We start from the raw sequence: 21,154 nt of genomic DNA, 5'->3' as shown, positions 1-21,154 counted from the left end.
GGAATGCTGTGTTTAGGTCTCTGGGTAATTGTGGCTACTTTTGGGATGCAGCCCCCAACACCTTTCTGCAGTAGCCAATAAAAGCCAAACAGGCGCCTTCTAAGGTGTCTTCAGTTTTGTGAATTCCTTTGGAATTAGTGGGTTGTATCCAGTTAAGCTCAGCAGGTCTACTCTGAGTAGGGTTAGCACTGACTACAACCCAGTATTTTGATAGACTGGAACCATGCAAAGGTCTGGACCTCACCTTCTTCAACCTTGTGTCTTTTAAAAAATAGGTAATGCTCAGTCTTCAACAGAGAGCCCAGAAGCGGGCCAGTTACATTCTGCGCCTCGAGGAAATAAGCCCCTGGCTGGCTGCCATGACTAACACTGAAATAGCTCTCCCTGGAGAAGTATCTGCCAGAGACACAGTCACAATTCATAGTGTAGGAAGCACCATAACAATTCTGCCTACTAAAACCAAGCCCAAGAAGCTCTTGTTTCTGGGCTCAGATGGGAAAAACTACCCATACCTTTTCAAAGGTGAGAACATTCTGTAACTTCTCCTTGTCCTAAGCAGAAAACATTTTAATTGAGGATATATTGCATTCCCCTTTCCAGTTACATTACATACTGTCTGGTTTGCGTCTATTTTCCACTGCAGGACTGGAAGACCTGCATCTTGATGAACGGATCATGCAGTTCTTATCCATTGTTAATACAATGTTTGCTACCATAAATCGCCAAGAGACACCCCGTTTCCATGCCAGGCATTACTCTGTTACACCACTAGGAACACGATCAGGCCTAATTCAATGGGTGGATGGAGCCACTCCTTTATTTGGACTTTATAAAAGGTGGCAGCAGCGAGAAGCAGCTTTACAGGCACAAAAGGTAATGACTACATTATACATGCTGGCACCAGTTGTGAAGTAAACTCTGTAATTTTACATTATAATTCATGAAAGTATTAACGGTTACTGAGACAGAATCAAAATTCTGATTAAAATTCTAAGTATATGCTGAAATGTGTCATATAAGGGTTATTTTAAAATTAATTTGAGGTGCAGAGATTAATTAGAACACCTGATCATAATAATGAAACGTGTGTGTGTGTGTGTTAAATGTTGTATGTGTGTTGAACAGTGTGTATGTGTCCTTTTCTCAGTCTGCAGAGCTGTAAATTGGAATGCTGGGTTTTGGACTGAGGACATCTATGAACTCTGCTCTAGTGTGATAGCAGATCATAGAAACTCGTATCTTTTAAACATGCTGTGTTGTTGTACGCACAAGTTCAGACCTGCTCTGTGCAGTGTCTCTTATCTTATGTAGCTTATGCAGACACTGAGGTGCTTATGTAGCTTATGCAGACACTCAGATTCGCTGAGTCTGGAGTTAGAGGCACCTCCCAGTCTTTCTGCCACCCCAGATGCAGAAATCTGAAAGAGGCAGACATTCTACATGAACTTTGGTCCTTGGGACGAATTGCTCCTGATTCCAGTACTGCCTATATGGAAAACATGAGCAGACGTGCTTTCATTAAGATAAGCAATACTGGCATATTCTTGGAGCAGGAAAGGGATGGTGCATACCAGAGCCTAGATGCCATAAGAATCCTGTCTTCTGTCTTGGTGTCGATTTGCACCACAGATATAGCAGCCATGGGGAATAATAGTTGGAGCAACAGCACTTAATGCAACAGGAGATCTTGGAAAGCAGAGTGGGAAATTGGGAAGCAACATGAGACATTCTCCCCCACCCCACCCCAGCTAATTCTGCTTAAATTGACTTAGCTTGGAACTGCAAAAGGGTCAGTAGCAAGGAGCACCCTATATATTAAATGCGAACACAAAGATTTATTCATCTGTTGCAAACAATCTTCCAGCCAGGGTTTAAATATATGACATGTTGATTCTAACCTAATATATAATGGAATAGTAGTTGAACTGTGCAATTGACTTTTTTAGGCCCAAGATTCATATCAGACTCCTCAGAATCCTGGAATAGTACCTAGACCTAGTGAACTGTACTATAGTAAGATTGGACCAGCTTTGAAGGCAGTTGGGCTTAGCTTGGATGTATCCCGTCGAGACTGGCCTCTAAATGTAATGAAGTCTGTTTTGGAAGAGTTAATGGAAGTAACACCTCCCAATCTTCTTGCTAAAGAACTTTGGTCATCATGCACTACACCTGATGAGTGGTGGAGAGTCACACAGGTATGTAGAGACCTTTCCTAATAGAATCTCGATGTTTGAGTAGGTTTAGTCTAATATCTCCTTGCCTTATGTGCACACACAACCATGCCTTCCATCTAAATTTGGTGGATTCTTGTAAAAATCCTGAATGACTTTTCTGAAGAGTTTCCCCTTATTTCAGAATAATTTCAATGGAAGAACAGACCATCTTGCATTATTGCTCTGGATGCCACTTAATTTCGAAAGTAAAATTGGCAGATGTGCTTTCCCACTAGGTAGTGGTCTGTTTTGGGGTCAGGGAGAGGCACAGCTTGTTGAGGATCACATGTATACATACATACATACATACATACATACATACATACATACATACATTGCTTCAGGAAAGGCACCTGTGATCTTTCACATGCTGTTGGAATTGTTAACATCAGCCCCAACCAGCATGGCCAATGGACAGGGAATTATGGGAATTGTAGTCCAGCAACACCTGGAGAGCAATAGGTACCTATCCCTCATTTGCTTCTTATACCACATCTGTTAGTCGGACAGTAGAAATAGGAATGTGTCCATGCTCATTCTTCTCCCTGGCCTGGTGCTTCTCCTTGAGCATAATTAGCCTTTGTTTGGATAAAGGAGCATGTGGCTTATAGTTAAGCTATATAATGACACCCCCCCCTTAAAAAAAACTTTTAGTAGTTTTTTATTTAGAGTGAACTTTTTTAAATGGTGGGGGAAAAGAGATTTATAACGATGAAACTTCCTCCCCCCCCTTCCCAGTCTTATGCAAGATCCACTGCAGTTATGTCCATGGTTGGCTACATTATCGGCCTCGGAGACAGACATCTGGACAACGTTCTTATAGACATGACTACTGGAGAAGTTGTTCACATAGATTATAATGTTTGCTTTGAGAAAGGGAAAAGCCTTCGAGTGCCTGAGAAAGTTCCATTCCGGATGACACAAAATATTGAAACAGCATTTGGAGTAACAGGAGTGGAAGGCGTTTTCAGGCTTTCTTGTGAACAGGTAGGCTTTAAGGAAGTCTTGAATTTCTGTGAATGAAGCTTTTGCTTTATGGGGGGGGGGCTTTTCAGTAGTGGTCTTAAGTGTGGAATGCCCTCCCCAGGAAAGCCTGCGGAGGCTTGCCACTGAATGCTTTCAGAAGTTGGGTTACAGCTCCCTAACACTGGATTTGGGCTTGGTAGCTAATTGCAAGTGCACATTTTAAATGATACATTTAATACACTTTAAAAACAGGTTCTGCACATCATGCGGCGAGGACGAGAAACCCTTCTGACCTTATTGGAAGCTTTTGTTTATGACCCACTTGTGGACTGGACCGCAGGGGGAGAAGCAGGGTTTGCTGGAGCAGTGTATGGTGGAGGTGGGCAGCAAGCTGAAAACAAGCAAAGCAAGAGAGAGATGGAAAGAGACATTACACGTAGCCTCTTCTCTTCCAGAGTCGCTGAAATAAAGGTATGTTCAGTCCTTTCAAAAATTCATTTTATTTGTATCTGCTTGTTACTTTAGATTCCAGGAACAGTGTGCAAAGTTGCTTGCAGGAATTAACTCAAAACAGGTTTTAGATTACAGTATTTCAACCACGCTTCCATCTTAGTGAATCCATTTATGCTGTAACTTTAGAAATACATACACTCACAACATGAGTTCTTTTTTTTTTTCTTATGAAAATGTGATTTTTCAATTGACTTGCCTAAGATCCAGGACAAAGCGCCGCCTTCTGGAAATTCCCCCCGGAAGTCAATTTGGCCTTTGAAATCCCGGTAATGTCTGGGAAAATCCAGACATGTGGCAGTCCTAGTCCAGGGGAACTTTGGGTAATCTGAGAAACTGAAGGAAAGACTGATGATAGACAGAACCCCGAAAACAAACAAAAACAGGCAAAACATCCCATCAAAATATAACAGACAAAAAGTAGGCAACACTCCCCCCCCCTTGACAAAGCAGGCAACCTTCCCAATAAAACCTCAGTTTTAAAATACCATGGAGGCAGGAGGCCTTGATGGGTGGTTAGGTGGTTGTTTGAAGATGCTGTGGTGACCATGAGCACCACGTTGGAGACTCAGTTTTTGCCATCCTGTCATTCAAACATTAATTTTGCTCTTAAGTTTTAAAATGTGTGACTTGTGCACCTTTTTCTTTGTTTAATACTCAGTCTAATTTAGTGATAACAATATCAGTTTCACTCCACTTGTGATACTGGTAGTGAAAAGTGTTAGCAAGTGTTATTCATAACTAAGTAACATAAATAATACTTGTCTACAGGTCAACTGGTTTAAGAACAGGGATGAGATGCTGGCTGTGCTCCCTAAGCTGGATGGCAGTTTAGGGGAATATTTAAATTTGCAAGAGCAGTTGACTGACGTCGAAAAATTGCAAGGCAAATTACTAGAAGAGAGTGCCTACCTGGAAGGAGCAGAAGCAGCGGATCACCCATGTCACACACTGCAGAACAGGTACGTGAAATCTCACTTTAGTTTAGATATTCAAATGCTTTATGGAAATTCAAAACTGCATATGTTTCTCTAGAATTTGGAGTTGGAAAAAAAATCACTTAATGTGGCTTCCTTTTTAACACAGATATTCTGAACACACTCAGCTGCAATCTCAGCAGAGAGCAGTACAAGAAGCAATCCAGGTGAAACTGAATGAATTTGAGCAGTGGATATCTCATTACCAAGCTGCTTTCAATAATCTGGAAGCAACTCAGCTTGCAAGTCTTCTTCAGGAAATCAGTACCCAAATGGATCTTGGTAATGAAACAAATTAGGTTGTCCTCCTTCTCTCTCCCCCCTCTTGCCCCATTGTCCATATTGTGAGGCAGAGCAAGGTGGCAGATTAAGGGCAAGTAAAATGGTGTTGGGGGGTGTTTTTGTTTTTACTCCAAAGGGTTAACATTTTTATATGTCCAGGATACTTATTTGTTACAATACTGTACTGGTCAGTCAGCTGCTGAATGTCTGCTGCCTTTGGAATGCATTGCATTGGTATGCAATGGATATCAGGTTAATCTAGGCCAACCATACTGTGTGCTTCAACAAGGGTAGCCAACATGGTGCCCTCCAGATATTGTAGACTACCAGATGTTGTTGACTACCACTCCTATCTCCTCTGATCTGTGACCTTGCTGACTGGGACTGATGGAAGTTACGGTCTAAAATATGTGCAAGGCTATTGCTGAACATGTTTTGCCCCTGAACATTTTCCTCCCCTGTAGTTAAGTTATAACATCCTTCTTTTTTTAATGGTTCATTTTGAAGGTCCTCCAAGTTATGTCCCTGCAACTACCTTCCTTCAGAATGCTGGACAAGCACACTTGATCAGCCAGTGTGAGCAGCTAGAAGGTGAGGTTGGTGCTTTCCTTCAGCAGAGGCGATCTGTTCTGCGTGGATGTCTTGAACAGCTACACAACTATGCTACTGTAGCTCTTCAGTACCCCAAAACAGTGTTTCAGAAACACCGCATTGAGCAGTGGAAGACCTGGATGGAAGAACTGATTGTTAACATGACAATAGAACGCTGTCAGGATCTTTACCGGAAGTAAGTTGTCAGTTGTTTGCACCCACAGAAAGTGGGAGGGTTAAATTATTTCAAGTCTTTGGTAGTTCAGTTTCAGCGGGAAAATAAATTCTCAGAATAAACCATACTAATTTCTGCAAAGTTGAGCTCAGTTAAGTGTTGTGTATGTGTCAACATGTAAAATGTTAAGTATTTCTCTGCCTCATGTATCTCAACAGAAAATGAAAGTGTTTAAGGGTGTAGAGCACAGATGATGCTAGGCATTTGCCAGGCATCACATTACAAAATGCATGAATATATATATATATTTAAATGAATATTTGTAATTTTATTGTTTGTCAGGTATGAAATTCAGTATGCTCCTCAGCCGCCTCCATCTGCATGCCAGTTCATAACTACTACAGAAATGACTTTGCAGCGATATGCAGCAGACATCAACAGCAGGCTTATCCGACAAGTGGAACGTTTGAAGCAAGAAGCAGTCACTGTTCCTGTGTGTGAGGAACAGCTAAAAGAAATTGAGCGTTGCATTAAGGTCTTTCTTCATGAAAATGGAGAAGAGGGTTCATTGAGCTTAGCAAGTGTTATCATCTCTGCTCTCTGCACTCTTACCAGGTGAGATGCTTGCAAAATTTGACGAGAGGTGGTGGTTTTTTGTTTTGTTTTTTTGACTCATTCTTCAAAAATACATTTCCCAAGGATTTAAATTCCTTTAATTTCATATGTATCAAATTTACTTAACCATAATTCATGAAAATGCTTTATCTAGAAATATATACCACATTTTTCCATGTATAAGGCAACCTTTTTTTTCCTGGGGGGAAATTAGTGATAAATTGGGGGTTGTCTTATATATGGGTTAATACGGTAAGTAAGCGAGGCTTGGAGCCCGGTAGTTACGGCACTAGTTCCCTGAGCCAGAGCGGGGGATCATCAAAAAGCAGCTCAACAACTTTCTTAATTTTTAAATTTCATAATTTTGGACTCCCAAAAATAGGGGTTGTCTTATACATGGGGTCATGTTATACAGGGGAAAATACAATAGTATTCTTTTTAATGGGTCTTAAAAGCTTAAGATGCATAAATTGGAACAAAAACTTCTATTTATTTACAAACATCCTTTTCATTTAGACGTAATCTAATGATGGAAGGTGCGGCATCCAGCGCTGGAGAACAGCTGGTGGACCTGACTTCAAGAGATGGAGCCTGGTTCTTGGAGGAGCTGTGTAGCATGAGTGGGAACGTTACGTGTCTTGTGCAGTTACTGAAACAGTGTCATCTGGTTCCACAGGATTTAGATATTCCTAATCCAGTTGAAGCATCAGAAGCTATTCACCTAGCTAATGGAGTTTACATCTCACTTCAGGTGAAATATATCTACAACGTGTGTTTGTAGCAGCTCATGTTAATGTACAAACCCCTTTGTAGTGAGCTGTAATAAGTTGGAATAAATTGGAATAAAGCTACAATCCTAAATAGGTTTATCTGGGAGTAAGACCCACTGAGAATAGGGGACGGACTTCTGAGTATACATGCATTATTTAAATTGAGAGCATATTCTAAACACTTGCATTTTTCTCCTTATTAACCAGCAGCACATTATATTTAGAAAACTCTTAAAAATGGTAGTATAGCCATCAGATACTTTGCTGTTATCTTCTTGTTTTCATGCATTTGTTGTTGTTGTTCTGCCAGGAGCTGAATTCAAATTTCCGTCAGATTATTTTCCCAGAAGCGCTTAGGTGCTTAATGAAAGGAGAATATACTTTGGAGAGCATGCTTAATGAACTGGACAACCTGATCGAACAAGTTACTGATGTTCCTTTGCAAACTCTGGTTGAGTCTCTTCAAGCTTACCTAAGAAACGCAGCAATGGGGCTTGAAGAAGAAACACATACTCATTGTATTGATGTTGCAAGGTAAATCATTGGGTTCGTTGTATCTGGCGCAAATGCTTGCTTTAAGACTTAGCTTGAAACAGCCCACAATCATGGGTCATAAGACAACATGCCATATGGTGGCTTGTTTGTGCCCTGTGTGACACCCACAAGACACCCACATTCACAATTTAGCCATGGTTTAAAAAAAGCTACAGCTTAGCATATCTGAAATGTGCTGAAGGATTAGTCAGTTATTTGTCATTTCTTTAACCAAATGATATTCCTGCTATAGTGCTTGTCCTTAAAACTATTTGGATATTCAGGTCCTAACTACCCTTTTTGCTTCTTTCTTTAGGATGCTTCACGCCCAGTATGGTGAACTGATTCAGCCAAGGAATGGCTCAGTTGACGAAACGCCCAAAATGTCAGCAGGCCAGATGCTGTTGGTAGCATTTGATGGAATGTTTGCCCAAGTGGAAACAGCATTTGGCTTATTAGTTGAAAAGGTAAGGTTACTACTAAAAAGGTTATTACTAAAGCTAACTTTGGAAATAAGGCACAGGCAATTCCTGATCCACACGGGGGTTGCATTCCGAGTAATTGCGTGCCATGCAGAGCGCACATAAGTCCATGCCACCCTTTTCCAGCCACTTCCAGGTTGCCGTGATGTACGCATGCACACATCATTTGGTCTTTGTATTTGGCAGATGACCTAACATTTTTCTTATTTTCTTTCAGTTAAACAAGATGGAAATACCTGTTGCCTGGCGTAAGATTGACATAATCAGGGAAGCTCGCAGCACCCAAACTAACTTTTTTGATGATGATAACAATCGGCAGGTTTTAGAAGAGATTTTCTTTTTAAAACGACTGCAGACAATAAAGGATTTTTTCAGACTCTGTGGCACTTTTTCTAAAACTCTTTCAGGTAAGTGCATACAACATTCCTAGTTTACGTCTCATTGGGTAGAGTTAAGGCCTGTTATCTGCCTTGAATCTTAAAGTGAAATTACAAATAAAAGTATCTGTGTGTTAAAACAAAATAAAACATTGGGCTCAGCAGATTCTCATCTTGTATTACCTGCAAGTTTTAAAGCTGTGATGTAATGACTACAGTAGCAGCATTCTCAGAATACACGGGTTATACTTCTAGCAGTACCATTAGTATTAACCTGTTACCAAAACAAAAAACCAAAAAACCCCAAAACACCCCGGTTAAAAGGTGCAGAAGGCAGCCAGTAAGCACAGGAAATTTATTTCCATGCTTGCTCAAGCTTTCTTTGTGAAGAGCAAACCCAGAGTTTTCATGTTTCCTCTGTCATGTTTCCATACTTGCTTTATGATGGAACCAGTACATATTATTGAATGTATTGAGTGTTGAATTATTTTGGCATTATTTGGAAGGCAGCAAAACAGAGGTTTGCTTCCAAGTTTTCATTTTCCCCTAGAAAAGAACCCGGAACATTTTTAATTAATTCAGGAATGCTATTGTGGAGTTAGCCAAATCAGTGTGCCTTAAAGCATGTACCAGCCTGTTAAAATGGGGTTTATATTTATTTCAGTCAGCGTGGAGCTTGCCCATTTGCATTTCATAAGAGTGCCATTGTAATCTTGGCTGCAGTTAATTTATGTTGTCAGCTCTCTAGAGCAGAAATTCAATCTAGATTGCTGGTCGGTAGGTATTTGTTCAATGGCTGTTTCTTTTTTTCCTTCTTTTTTTGTAAGGTGTAAGTTCAGTTGAAGATCAGAGCTCTATGAATGGACCAGTGCCAATGGTAAACGTGAAAACCTTGTATCGGAATTCTTGCTTTAGTGAAGACCAAATGGCCAAACCAATCAAAGCCTTCACAGCTGACTTTGTCCGGCAGCTTTTAATCGGCCTTCCCAATCAAGCCTTGGGACTTACATTGTGCAGTTTTATTAGTGCTCTTGGTGTAGATATAATTGCTCAAGTAGAGGCAAAGGATTTTGGGGCTGAAAGCAAAGTCTCAGTGGATGACTTGTGCAAGAAAGCTGTAGAACACAATATCCAAATTGGCAAATATTCACAGTTGGTTATGAACAGAGCAACAGTGCTGGCCAGTTCTTACGATACTGCGTGGAAGAAGCACGATCTGGTGCGGAGACTTGAAACCAGTATTTCTTCTTGTAAGACTAGCCTTCAGAGAGTGCAACTACACATTGCTATGTTCCAGGTAAGCCTTCAAACTTTTATTTCATTTCTGAATATTTTCTGCAGATGTGGAAAGTTGCATAATAAACTAATTGTCTTTGGCGCCATACCTAAGTTGTGGAGAGAAGTTACCTCTTCAGATTTTAAACAGTACCGTACATTTAGAAGTAGCTTCATGCTGTTTTCCATGTTATTGATCTGTGGAGCAGCCCTCTTCGTCATATGAGGTGAACTTAATGGCTGCATGAGGATTTGAGATTCTTTATTCCACCCACTTTGTCCATTTGCCCCTTGAAACCTCTCTTCTTGAAAGCCTGCAGGGTGGATTTCCTGTGGGCCTCTTGACAATACTTTCCAGCAGATCTTGTGCTCTGGTTCTGAGGGCACTTTGAATTTCCTTTTGTCCTAGGCAGAATCCCTCCTAGGACTAACAGTCATGAAGTTTATAGCTACAGTGGTGCCTCGCAAGACGAATTAAATCCGTTCTGCGAAAAAATTGTCTTGTGAATCGCGGTTTCCCATAGGAATGCATTGAAATTTTTTTTTGTCCATAGGAATGCAGTAATTAAATTTCAATGCATTCCTATGGGAAACCGCGATTTGCAAGACGAATTTTTCGCAAAACGAATTCGTCTTGCGAGTCACCATCAGATCGCAAGACGCATTCGTCTTGTGAAAAATTTGTCTTGCAGGGCATTAGTCTTGCGAGGTACCACTGTACTGTTGTAGCTGTTGGGTACAGCTGAATTGTCATGCTGGTGTGGAGCAAAATTATTAAATGACATCATCATGTTTCTCTCAGCAGATCAATGTACAATTTGGATTTTCTGCAAAGCAGAGTCAGAATTCTGACAACTTTCCTTTTTTTAAAAAAAAAGCAAAGCAAAGAGGAATGACAATCAGAACCTTCGGTGTGCTTAAGGATTTTAGAAGCGGGATAGCTGCAATTTTTCAAAAGAGCTGTCATTTCACATTTACAGACAGTGTGAACACAAACACTTCTTATGTTGGTTATGTTCGTTGCTTACGGCTCTGTAAATGTTCACAGCTGTTGACTTATGCATCTTGATTAGGCTCTTGGGGCCGTATCTCACTGAAATTCTCAGTCTTACCATTTATATATCATCATCATAACATTGAATAGAAACATCTTTTTCTCTTGCCTTTCAAAAGTGGCAGCATGAAGATCTCCTCATCAATCGCCCACAAGCCATGACAGTCTCTCCTCCACCTCGGTCCGCAATCTTAGCCAGTATGAAAAAGAAACTTCATACTCTTGGGCAGATTGAAGCTTCAATTGCAGCAGTTCAGGTAAGTTTCTTCATTGCTCCATGGGGGAAGCAGTGGAGGACTGTTGAGGAAAAATATGGAAGCAGAATAGCTGGTCTTTTATCAGTATTTGGGAATATTGGTCTTCCAGCTCCATTGTTACAATAAATATACTGAAACTGCAAGAATGGTAATGAATGTTTGGAGTGCCTTGTTTTAAAGTCATACAAATCTCCCCAACTATAACAGTGTTTGATCCTACTTTACTGTGGGGCATGTTCAGCGTTTTGAATTAAAGTCAAATCTTTAATAACAGTTTTTTACAAGATTGAACTCTTCAGACTCTTATATTAAGCTGAAAATCTGTAGTGACTGGTGATGTGATTTTTGATAGCCCTCCACAGTTTGATCACTTTGGAAGCTGGTCATAAGAATCTGAGCCAATATCATCCTGCAATGTGTACCCTAGATTTGATAGCTGCATCTAGGGACCTGTGGCAGGGGTACAGTGCACGAGTGTCTTAGGTTGACTCTTATCAAATCAGTATCTTATGTACTGCTTTAGGAGAGTCTCTAGAATTTTGTATATTTCTGTTGTCCCACGATGCAGTGTCATCCAGTCAGCTAGTGGCTGGATATGTGGAAATGTGTATATGACGCAACCCTTCTCTCTTCAATACATGGATACTGATACTGCACAGAGGCACATTTTGAAAATATAATTTTGTTGGTTGGGATATATACCGTACTAGTTTGCCCTGCTGATTGCCAGAACTGAATATGCTGGATTCCTTGCCCTTGTTATAATACCGTAGTAGTTAAGTAATTGCATCTGTTCATGCCCCAGGTATAAGCAAAAATTGTAAGATTTAATGCTCTTGATTTTCATTCTATCAACAATCTCAGGAAAAGCTGGCAGCACTTGAAGCAAGTATTGAGCAGCGTTTGAAGTGGGCAGGAGGGGCTAATCCAGCATTAGCACCAGTTCTTCAAGATTTTGATGCCACAATATCTGAAAGAAGAAATCTTGTCCTTAAGGAAAGTCAGAGAGCCAGCCAGGTACTACAAATAGCATGATGTGATGAGTTTGAGTTGATTTTCACTAACAACTCTGTGTATAAGAGAGCAAAAAACTTTTATCAGATGGGATCAGGCTTAAGGAGAAAAGCATTTGCCATATCTTGGGAGCTATTTTGGAGTGAACACTAATGAGGTCCCAAAATACAAAGGGCTGTTTGGGATTTAGTTATTTGTGTGTACTACTATCTAGCAGTACATATTGTCACATTTCTTTATTTGTGATACTTTGAATGGAGTTGCATTTTAATCACATTTGATATCATTATCTTAGTTATTTTGCTCTGAACTTATTTTGTGGTGTAACTAGATCTCTTGATAGTATAATATAGATCATAACTCCATAGTGATTCTTGATCATTTCAGTTTAGACCTTGTTTAATCTTTGGTCCCATAATTTCTCGGCTCATTGTAATAACATAAAAATTATACAAGACAGTTTAAAACCTAGATTTTAAATTGCTACTTCAAAGATGAAATCAAGTCTCAGACCTCAAAATATTTTGTTGGTCCTAGTGGGCTAAATTTTGAATGATTCAACAAAAATTGTAATTCTCCAGGTGTGTGTGTGTGTGTGTGTGTGTGTGTGTAATTGGAATTGGGTGTGACTGCAGAAAAGCACTAGAATATATATGTTTTGAATAAAGTAGTCAGTTTCCTCTGGCAGCCTTTCAGGGCATTTTTTGAAAATAAAATCTAGAAGCTTAAGCTGTGTGTGAATGTTATGCACCTTTTCTCTCTGTGCCTTGTCTTTCAGGTTACCTTCCTTTGTAGCAACATCATTCATTTTGAAAGCTTGCGTACCAGAACAGCAGAAGCCTTAAACCTAGACACTGCCTTGTTTGAACTTGTCAAACGTTGCCAGCAAATGTGTTCCTTTGCTTCACAGTTTAACAGCTCAGTTTCTGAACTGGAGCTTTGTTTACTTCACAGAGTGGTGAGTGTAAGACGCACACACACAATGGGTGGGGTGCAGTGGGCAGGAAAAAAGTGCATTGGCTTCTTTTACATATAATACCAAATCATGTTAGGCTGCAAGAACTGTGCACTGAGGTCACTCTTCCTCTTCTCCTTGAGGGTTCTGATTCTCCCTCTCATTTCCTAGTTCAGGAAAACTGGTTTATGAAAGCCATAGCTTCCTTCCAAATGAGAACTGGAAAATTCTTTGACTTCTCACAAAACAAAATTTCCCTGCTATTGGAATGTTGCAAAACAGCAACCATCAAATTGCCTGAATGAGGAAAGCAAGGAGAGAGTGCATGAGTATTTAAAAAATGGTTGGACTAATGTGTGTTAACAGGATCATCTGTCTCAACTCAGACATGCCAAACCATATTGTGTTGTCTAACCTTAGTGTAGAATCCAGATCATGGTCTTGAGCTTGCAAATTTACAAGCAAACAATGGTTGTTTACTGCTCAGTGGTGTTCATTTTCTGTCTGCTCATCACTCCCATCTCTAGGCACAGTAATCTCTGGGAGTGAAGCAAATACTGTTACTATAGCTTGTCAGTACAGATACCATGCTAAACTTGTTGCACACCTTGATTTGTAAATAGTTTCTGGTGCTGACTTGCTAGCCAATTTATCAATTCAGCCTTCATGATAAATCATGGTATTATTTTAGTCACTGTTTGCTTTGAAGTCTGAACTGAGCCATTGCAAACTATAGTAACAACACACACCTCAAAATGCCTGTGCTCGTTTAAGACTATAATTGGGATGGGGGTTAACAGCAAGTGTCTTGCAATCAGACTTTAATACATGTATTGATTTTATTTACCTCATTAAGCAAAGAAGCTCAGGGTACTATGAACTAAACTACCCTGTTTCCCAAAATAAGACATACCTATAAAATAAGCAGTAGCAGGATTTCTAAGCATTTGCACAATATAAGCCATACCCCAAAAATAAGACATAGTGATAGGTGCAGTTCTGGAGGGCACCAAAGAATAGGTGAGGCTGGTCGCATAATTAAAAATAAGACATCCCCTGAAAATAAGCCATAGTGTGTCTTCTTGAGGAAAAATAAATATAAGACAGTGTCTTATTTTCGGGGAAACAGTATCTGGCTTCAGAAGAACACTGAGAGTTTAGACTGGCAAACAGTAATTTGCTCAAACCTCAATAGCTCAATGGGGAGCTGATCTGGCCTTGCTTGGAGATGAGTTTCAGTAGCTTGACTGGTATTTGGAAACTTGTTTTGTTACAGGGCACCAATCTCGACCATCCTATTGGTAGCACAGAATGGCTTCTTTTGGCTCATAAGCAACTGACGCAGGACACGTCTACCCAGAGAACCGTGCAAATAGAGAGAGAGCAACAAATAGAAAATGTGTGCGAAACCATTCAGAATCTGGTTGATAGTATTAAAACTGTGCTCACTGGACACAACAGGCAACTTGGGGATGTCAAGCACTTGCTGAAAGCCATGGCAAAGGTAATGCCCAATTATTCATTGATGTGGGAATAGAACAGAAAACATTTTGATGTTCATGGAATACTTTCTGAAGTTATGGGGAGGTGGATAAATAGTGGATAAAAATTATCATTTTTCCAAGCTTCTGTTTCCAATAGTGAAGTCATAATAAATGTTATTTTATTACAGGATGAAGAAGCAGCGCTGGCAGATGGTGAAGATGTTCCCTATGAGAATAGTGTTAGGCAGTTCTTGGGTGAATATAAGTCATGGCAAGACAATATTCAGACAGTTCTGTTTACATTAGTTCAGGCCATGGGTCAGGTTCGCAGTCAGGAACATACTGAAATGCTGCAAGAAATTACTCCCACCCTGAAAGAACTGAGAACCCAGAGTCAAAGGTAAGCAGACATTCTCTGAATTCTTGTAAATTTGCATATTTGGCTAAAAGCAAAGAATATAATGCAGGCATAGACAAACTCGGCCCTCCATATGTTTTGGGACTACAACTCCAATCATCCCTAGCTAACAGGACCAGGGGTCAGGGATGATGGGAGTTGTAGTCCCAAAACATATGGAGGGCCAAGTTTGCCTATACAGTGGAACCCCTACTTACGAATTTAATCCGTTCCAAATGCACATTCGTATGTAGAAACATTCGTAAATCGAAACGATGTTTCCCATAGGAATTCATTGGGGACGGATTAATTCGTTCCGGAGCCTTACCTCCCTCACTGCCCCGGGTTCGCCGCCGCCCCTGGATCGGGCCCTCGCTGGCCTCGTTGCCCCGCGCTCACCGGCGGATCAGGCCCTTGCCGGCCTCGTTGCCCCGTGCTCGCCGCCACCGCCAGATCGGGCCCTCGCCGGCCTCGTTGCCCCGTGCTCGCTGCCGCTAGATCATGTCCTGATGACCGCCGCCGCGAGGCCGGCCTGCAGCGAGCGGGGCTGCGGAGGAGCGAAAGGCAGAGGCCTCGGCCACCCGCCCGCCCGCTCCCTACCTGTAGCGCACGCTCACTCGCTCGCCTGCCTGCCTGCCGGTGGCTTCTCTTTCTCCTTCGCCTGCTCTGAGCACCCATGGAGCTCGGAGTCTATTAGGAGGGAGCGATTATGTTTCAGTCAGTTTATTTGTTATGTGGTTCTGTGTATGTTTGTTTGCTGGCTGAGAAAAGTATAATAGTGTGATGCAATTGTATCGGCATAATTTATTCAACACATAATTTCCTCAGTTTATGTATTTTCTTATTCTCGAAAACCTACTAATTTTCTTTAAGCAGCACAAAAGCTGCTTAATATTGTAATGCAGGCATGTCCAACAGGTAGGTCATGATCTACTGGTAGATCACTGGACGTCTGTGGTAGATCACTGGTAGATCATTGGCTCCCCCTAAAGAAGCTGAACAACTGTGGCTCCCCTTAAAAAAAGCTCAACATTTTACCTCCTTCCTAGAAAAAGCTCAACAACTTTGACCTGAACCCCAAAAAGGGGTTCTCTGTGAGTAGACCGCAGTCTCTTGGGAGTTGCCCACCCCTGTTGTAATGCATCATCTTCAGAGCCTAAACATCTAAACTTTCTCAAACTGTGCCAAAATACATTTGAATTATCTAACATTCTTACAGTCTTTCTGATTTTTGATTTCCAGATAGGTGATGTGTCAAGATTAATATTGATAATCTTCCTTATTTTTCCTAGTGTCTACAATAATCTAGTGAGTTTTGCATCTCCCTTAATCACGGATACACCAAATGAATGCTCAAGTCCAACATCTGTTGCTACATGTCAACCAACATTTGCTGCAGGTAAAATAAGGAATACATTGAATCTAATTTCTATGCCACTGAGCTTGAATGTAGATGTTGTCATCTTTGATTATGAATAAGACTTATTTGGTTCCTTTTTATAGCGTTTTCAATATTTTATTTTCATTTGTTGATAGCGGTCCGCAGCAATACGGGGCAGAAAACTCAGCCAGAGGTCATGTCACAGAATACAAGAAAGTTAATTCAGAAAACCCTTGCACCATCAGCAGATACTCCACCGGGGGTAATTACAGGCGCTGGAAAGAGTGTTGTTTCTAGTCCTAAAAAAGCCATCAGGGACCCCAAAACAGGAAAAGGTAAGTAGCAATATTAAATTTATATAGAAAGATAGGCTTTGTAATTAGCAGCACACCTAAGATTTGCATGGACTTGATGTTTTTTTTTTGTTTTGTTTTTTTGAAGCTGTGCAAGAGCGGAATTCATATGCAGTAAGTGTGTGGAAACGTGTCAAAGCCAAGTTAGAGGGCCGGGACTTGGATCCCAACAGGAGAATGTCCGTTGCTGAACAGGTAATTAGAGGAGCAAAACTTGTTCCCTTCCCTTCAGATGATTTTAACATTCAAGTTTATGGAGTGTGTGCTCTGGTATGTTGCTGGATGTTCAGTGGGAATAGTTTATTCTTATAAGGATCATTTTTCCTTGAAACTGCACTCCTACATACCTTAAATTACCTGGCAGGCCAGTGTGCCCTCTTGCTTCCTTTCTGCTTGGCCCATGGCATTTGAAGACAACCATATGCAGGATCAGGCCAGGTCCATAGCTGCCAAGTTTTCCCTTTTCTCGCGAGGAAGCCTATTCAGCATAAGGGAAAATCCCTTTAAAAAAGGGATAACTTGGCAGCTATGGCCAGGTCATGGCTGGCAATATATTAAACATTTCATTGCTAAGTTGGCTTTTGGCTTGCAAAAATAATGGGAATTTTTCATAACCTAGGGAGACTTGCTGGCTTGTTTTAGACATGTAAAAATGGTTAGTTGTTACCTGTTTTAACCATAGCTGGTTGTATCCAAACCAGGTATGGGTGTTTTATTCAAACCAGTCTAACAAGGCAGGATATCAAGCTGGGATCCAGGTTGAATATTCTGGCTTGTTAAACAAAAAACTATGGTTTTAACAAACTACCACTTGCTGAGTTCAGGCACGATAATGGCAGCCTTAAATCTTATTCCTTTGCACATGCACAATAATAGAATTGTACAGTTGGAAGGGACTCCAAGGGTCATCTAGTCCAACTCCCCCTGCAATGCAGGAATCTTTTGCCAAATGTGGGGCTTGAACTCACAACCCTGAGATTAAGGGTCATATGCTCTACCCACTGAGCTATCCTAGATCCTGAGGCTCTTGCCAGCTCATTCACATAGCAACAACACATGGTTTGGTCCTAGGTCTGAACTTGGCCACTTACAGTTTTTAGTAGTGTCTGCTGTGTACATGGACTATAAATGTTAAAGGAGTAAACCTTGGTCTTCCTAATGTAAACTGTCAATAAGGAATGGTGGACAAACTTACTGCTGAACATGCTAATAAAGGTGGTCTTGAAGTTCTCTGCATGTACAAAATCCAAAGCCCTAACTTATTTTACATTGCAATTTCATAGGTTGACTATGTGATTAAGGAAGCAACTAATCTAGATAACTTGGCTCAGCTGTATGAAGGTTGGACAGCCTGGGTATGAACAGGAAGATAGCAGGTCAGTCTGGTTCAGCGAGGTCAGACATCCAGCAGAATCAACTCGGCCTCAGGCATCCATAGCAGAACCACAGTCGGTGGTGATGCCTTTCTGGGGCTTAATGTGAGGAAACCTAGGCAATCTCGGTGCACTGGGAAGTGAGTCCTGCAGAGTAGCTGCACTCAGGGATACGCTAAACACAATGGCCTGGAACCCCCAGGGTCAAGGGTGAAAGCTCACCGCCTGAACAACACGGCTGTCTTTCTGCTACAGAAGAACTGCAATCGTGTCGGGGGGAAACATAGCTGCAGAAAGGAAATTGGGAATGCTACATACCGCAGAGTGATTTGGAACCCAGTTCCACCTGACCCTGTGAACAATCCAGGAGAAACCGAAACCGAAAAAAGGGGGCCGTGAAGAAATCGCAGCAAAGGAAGATTTGAGAGATTGAGTTTCTTGAGTCGCTCTTGTTGCTTGGCAACAGTGCTGGTTGAGTTGACCAGTTTGTGCAAAAAATGATTAATAAATGCTACACGAGAATGAACTTCAGAAATGGACTGAAATGCAAAGAGCTGCATGTCAGCTGTGTTGGAAGAACCTCTTTGAGAAGAGAAAGCCTTTGTGTCTTTTTTTTTTTTAGTTCTTTCCCACTTCTGGTTTATTCTTGTTCTTTAGATGTATTTCTAATACGTTTTTATTTCAATCCTTGTAATTTCACTGTTCAGTCAAATTAATCATTTCTTCTTTCTTTTTTGCAAACCAAATATTCCAAAAGCACAGGGAACGCTGAACATTTAAGCAAATCTTTTGTGTTGGCTGATCAAACACAAATGGTTGGAGTTTTGGTTATTTTAAAGTGATTTTTTGTGATTCTATCATGTACAGTTTCCCCAAATTCACTGTGCATTTCAAAGTAATGAATCTAACAGGCATTTGGTTTTCATGTGCACTTCCCTCTGCTTGCAGTGTACACTCCTTTTTGTAGTTCAAACCTTTTCCTCCAAAACACATTCTACTGTGATTTTGCTGTAGTTTCTTTTGTAAACGTAGGTACTCCAATGTAATCTTTACCTTAAAAATGATTAGAATATCTAAGTAGACTCTTTTACATTGTTGATGACAGAAAATCAATAAAGTCAAGTTCTAGTGGAGGTAGTTTTATGCTGTTTGATTCATTTCAAATTTTGATTTACACTTGTAAATGTATAGTGTTTCAGTTCAATCTGGGAATTTAAAGATAGTCATGAAGTGGACTATCTCTTTTTTTGTTCAAGCAAAATTGTATAAAGATTTGTGTGAAAGTACATTTCCATATGACTTCCAGTAGGTGGTGTTCAGTTGTGAATTTCTCAGCAAGTTTTCCTAAACCTACCTTGCACTTTTGAACTATGGGTGTGACAAAAGTTGCTATTAAAACAGCACTTTAAATCAGTCTCTTTCCATATGTCCTCAGTGTTTTACTTGCCTGCTAACTAAAATCATTACCTTAGGAGCTTGTTTTAACTTTGCTTTAGGAAAGAACTGGCTGCTTCTTAACTCAGTTATCACTAATCGGTGTCATGTTTGGATAGGCACCACTTGAATCTAAACTTCCAAATTGAACTTGTGGGGCTATGTGAACTTATTTAATTTGCTTTGAAAGCTGTTAAATGAGGACAAATCAAATGTTCCCATCATATCCTCTTTAGTCTCTTAAGGATTTTAAAAACCTTTCCAACAGTTAATTTTTTTTAATTGATGCAGCCTATTTATCGGAGTGTGAGCTTTGGCCTTTGTTTTGAAGAGTTGCTATCAAATATATATTAAGGTCCAGCACAAGAAGAAGCTAATTATTCCAGTGTTTCTATAATGTGGAAAAATTCTTTTGACTTCCTCAGAATATCTGATACAGAAGTGACTTGATACTGCTATCAGTCTTCCACACAGGCGCTAGCTATCTCACCTTTTAATTAACTGCCCTAGACATGTCATGTGCACTGCCTACATATTTACTAATGCTTCTGAGGAAATGCATTCCAACTCAGTACTCTGGAACCCTTTGCCCACAGCATTGCAAGAGTGAGATGCTTGCTTTTCAGTAAAATTCAGTTAAGGCAAAATCCATGCATTTGGTGAGTGTACCTTTATTTTCCTTGTACGAAACATCCTTAATGAGCAATCCAGATATGATTGGGATAAGATGGTAACATGTTTTTCTTTCCCTTGGGAACCAGGGGTCAGGGCAAGCTGCTGCGCTTGTGATTCATGTATTATTATACCACACTATCCAGAAATGAAATGTGTATGGAGACGGGGGTCTTTACTGCATAATGTAATAAAGCTCAAAAATCTATTTGTATTCTTCATTCCCTGTGTGGCATTCTTTTCTTTACTGCAGTAACATTCAAAGTGCTAGATCTCTAACTTGCAGTGTGCAATGATCACGGTACCAAGCATGTGAAACTTCTGCATTTGTGCGAAAGGTTACCACCTCTTTCACAGAGGGGAATCAGCACAAGGAATAGATTTGAAAGCTGCAGCTAGTTGCCTGTCATGCATATAATCCACACAAATGTGTCTGAAGCAAAAGTTATTGTTGCACATTTAAGCAACCATTGTGCAACAACATCTGGAGGGCACCATGTTATCTGCAGCAAATCATTGACAGCACAAAGTGGAAAAAATGAATCTGCATACCAAAGCAGGGGCTTCCCGTGGTTTGCTTTGACTGAAGCAGGCAGGGAATATATTTTAGTAGGTTGGTTCTGTGTGTAATGAAACATTTTTAATATATACTTTGATGCATTTCAAGCATGAGCTCTTCAAGGGTGTGTGCGGAGAATAACAACTGCAACATCCTGCAGAATCTAATTGGAAGTTATTGTGATGGTTCACATTGATTCATTGGACTTAGGAATTCCTAACCACGCAAGATTTGCTCCCCTCGCTGCTGCTCCCCACCCCCAAAACGGGATCAGAACCTCCCCCCTTTCATCTTCAGCCTTCACTATACTGTATTTGAAACTTCAGTGAGTTACTTAGAGGAGTGTTGGAAGCTGTTTGGGGGAGAAATCAGTTTTAAATCACCTTTGTTAGGATGCAGGTTTTTGCATTAGTTGGACTCCCAGATGAATGCACCTAGGCTTTGCAGTCTTGTC

The 21,154-nt window shown here is 40.6% G+C and overlaps 1 protein-coding gene across 1 annotated transcript in view; it reads left to right on the top strand.

Annotated features, from left to right (window-relative positions):
* Window positions 1-20,362, top strand: part of SMG1 (SMG1 nonsense mediated mRNA decay associated PI3K related kinase) — a 72,154-nt gene extending 51,792 nt beyond the window's left edge. The window contains exons 40-62 of the mRNA XM_035130581.3: window positions 276-522; window positions 644-873; window positions 1,947-2,195; window positions 2,952-3,200; window positions 3,432-3,650; window positions 4,461-4,651; window positions 4,776-4,948; window positions 5,456-5,735; window positions 6,057-6,329; window positions 6,846-7,080; window positions 7,410-7,633; window positions 7,950-8,100; window positions 8,333-8,522; window positions 9,320-9,789; window positions 10,941-11,078; window positions 11,943-12,095; window positions 12,871-13,050; window positions 14,324-14,551; window positions 14,720-14,931; window positions 16,221-16,327; window positions 16,465-16,644; window positions 16,751-16,857; window positions 17,946-20,362. Coding sequence (XP_034986472.1) covers window positions 276-522; window positions 644-873; window positions 1,947-2,195; window positions 2,952-3,200; window positions 3,432-3,650; window positions 4,461-4,651; window positions 4,776-4,948; window positions 5,456-5,735; window positions 6,057-6,329; window positions 6,846-7,080; window positions 7,410-7,633; window positions 7,950-8,100; window positions 8,333-8,522; window positions 9,320-9,789; window positions 10,941-11,078; window positions 11,943-12,095; window positions 12,871-13,050; window positions 14,324-14,551; window positions 14,720-14,931; window positions 16,221-16,327; window positions 16,465-16,644; window positions 16,751-16,857; window positions 17,946-18,023 — 4,764 coding nt within the window. The 3' untranslated portion in view covers window positions 18,024-20,362. The remainder of the gene's footprint in view (window positions 1-275; window positions 523-643; window positions 874-1,946; window positions 2,196-2,951; window positions 3,201-3,431; window positions 3,651-4,460; window positions 4,652-4,775; window positions 4,949-5,455; window positions 5,736-6,056; window positions 6,330-6,845; window positions 7,081-7,409; window positions 7,634-7,949; window positions 8,101-8,332; window positions 8,523-9,319; window positions 9,790-10,940; window positions 11,079-11,942; window positions 12,096-12,870; window positions 13,051-14,323; window positions 14,552-14,719; window positions 14,932-16,220; window positions 16,328-16,464; window positions 16,645-16,750; window positions 16,858-17,945) is intronic.
* Window positions 20,363-21,154: the final 792 nt, after the last annotated feature.

This window comes from Zootoca vivipara, chromosome 13 (genome assembly GCF_965207765.1).
Source record: "Zootoca vivipara chromosome 13, rZooViv2.hap1.1, whole genome shotgun sequence".
Classification (NCBI taxonomy): domain Eukaryota; kingdom Metazoa; phylum Chordata; class Lepidosauria; order Squamata; family Lacertidae; genus Zootoca; species Zootoca vivipara.
Note: the sequence above shows the minus strand (reverse complement) of the source record. Positions and strands in the feature narration are given on the sequence as shown.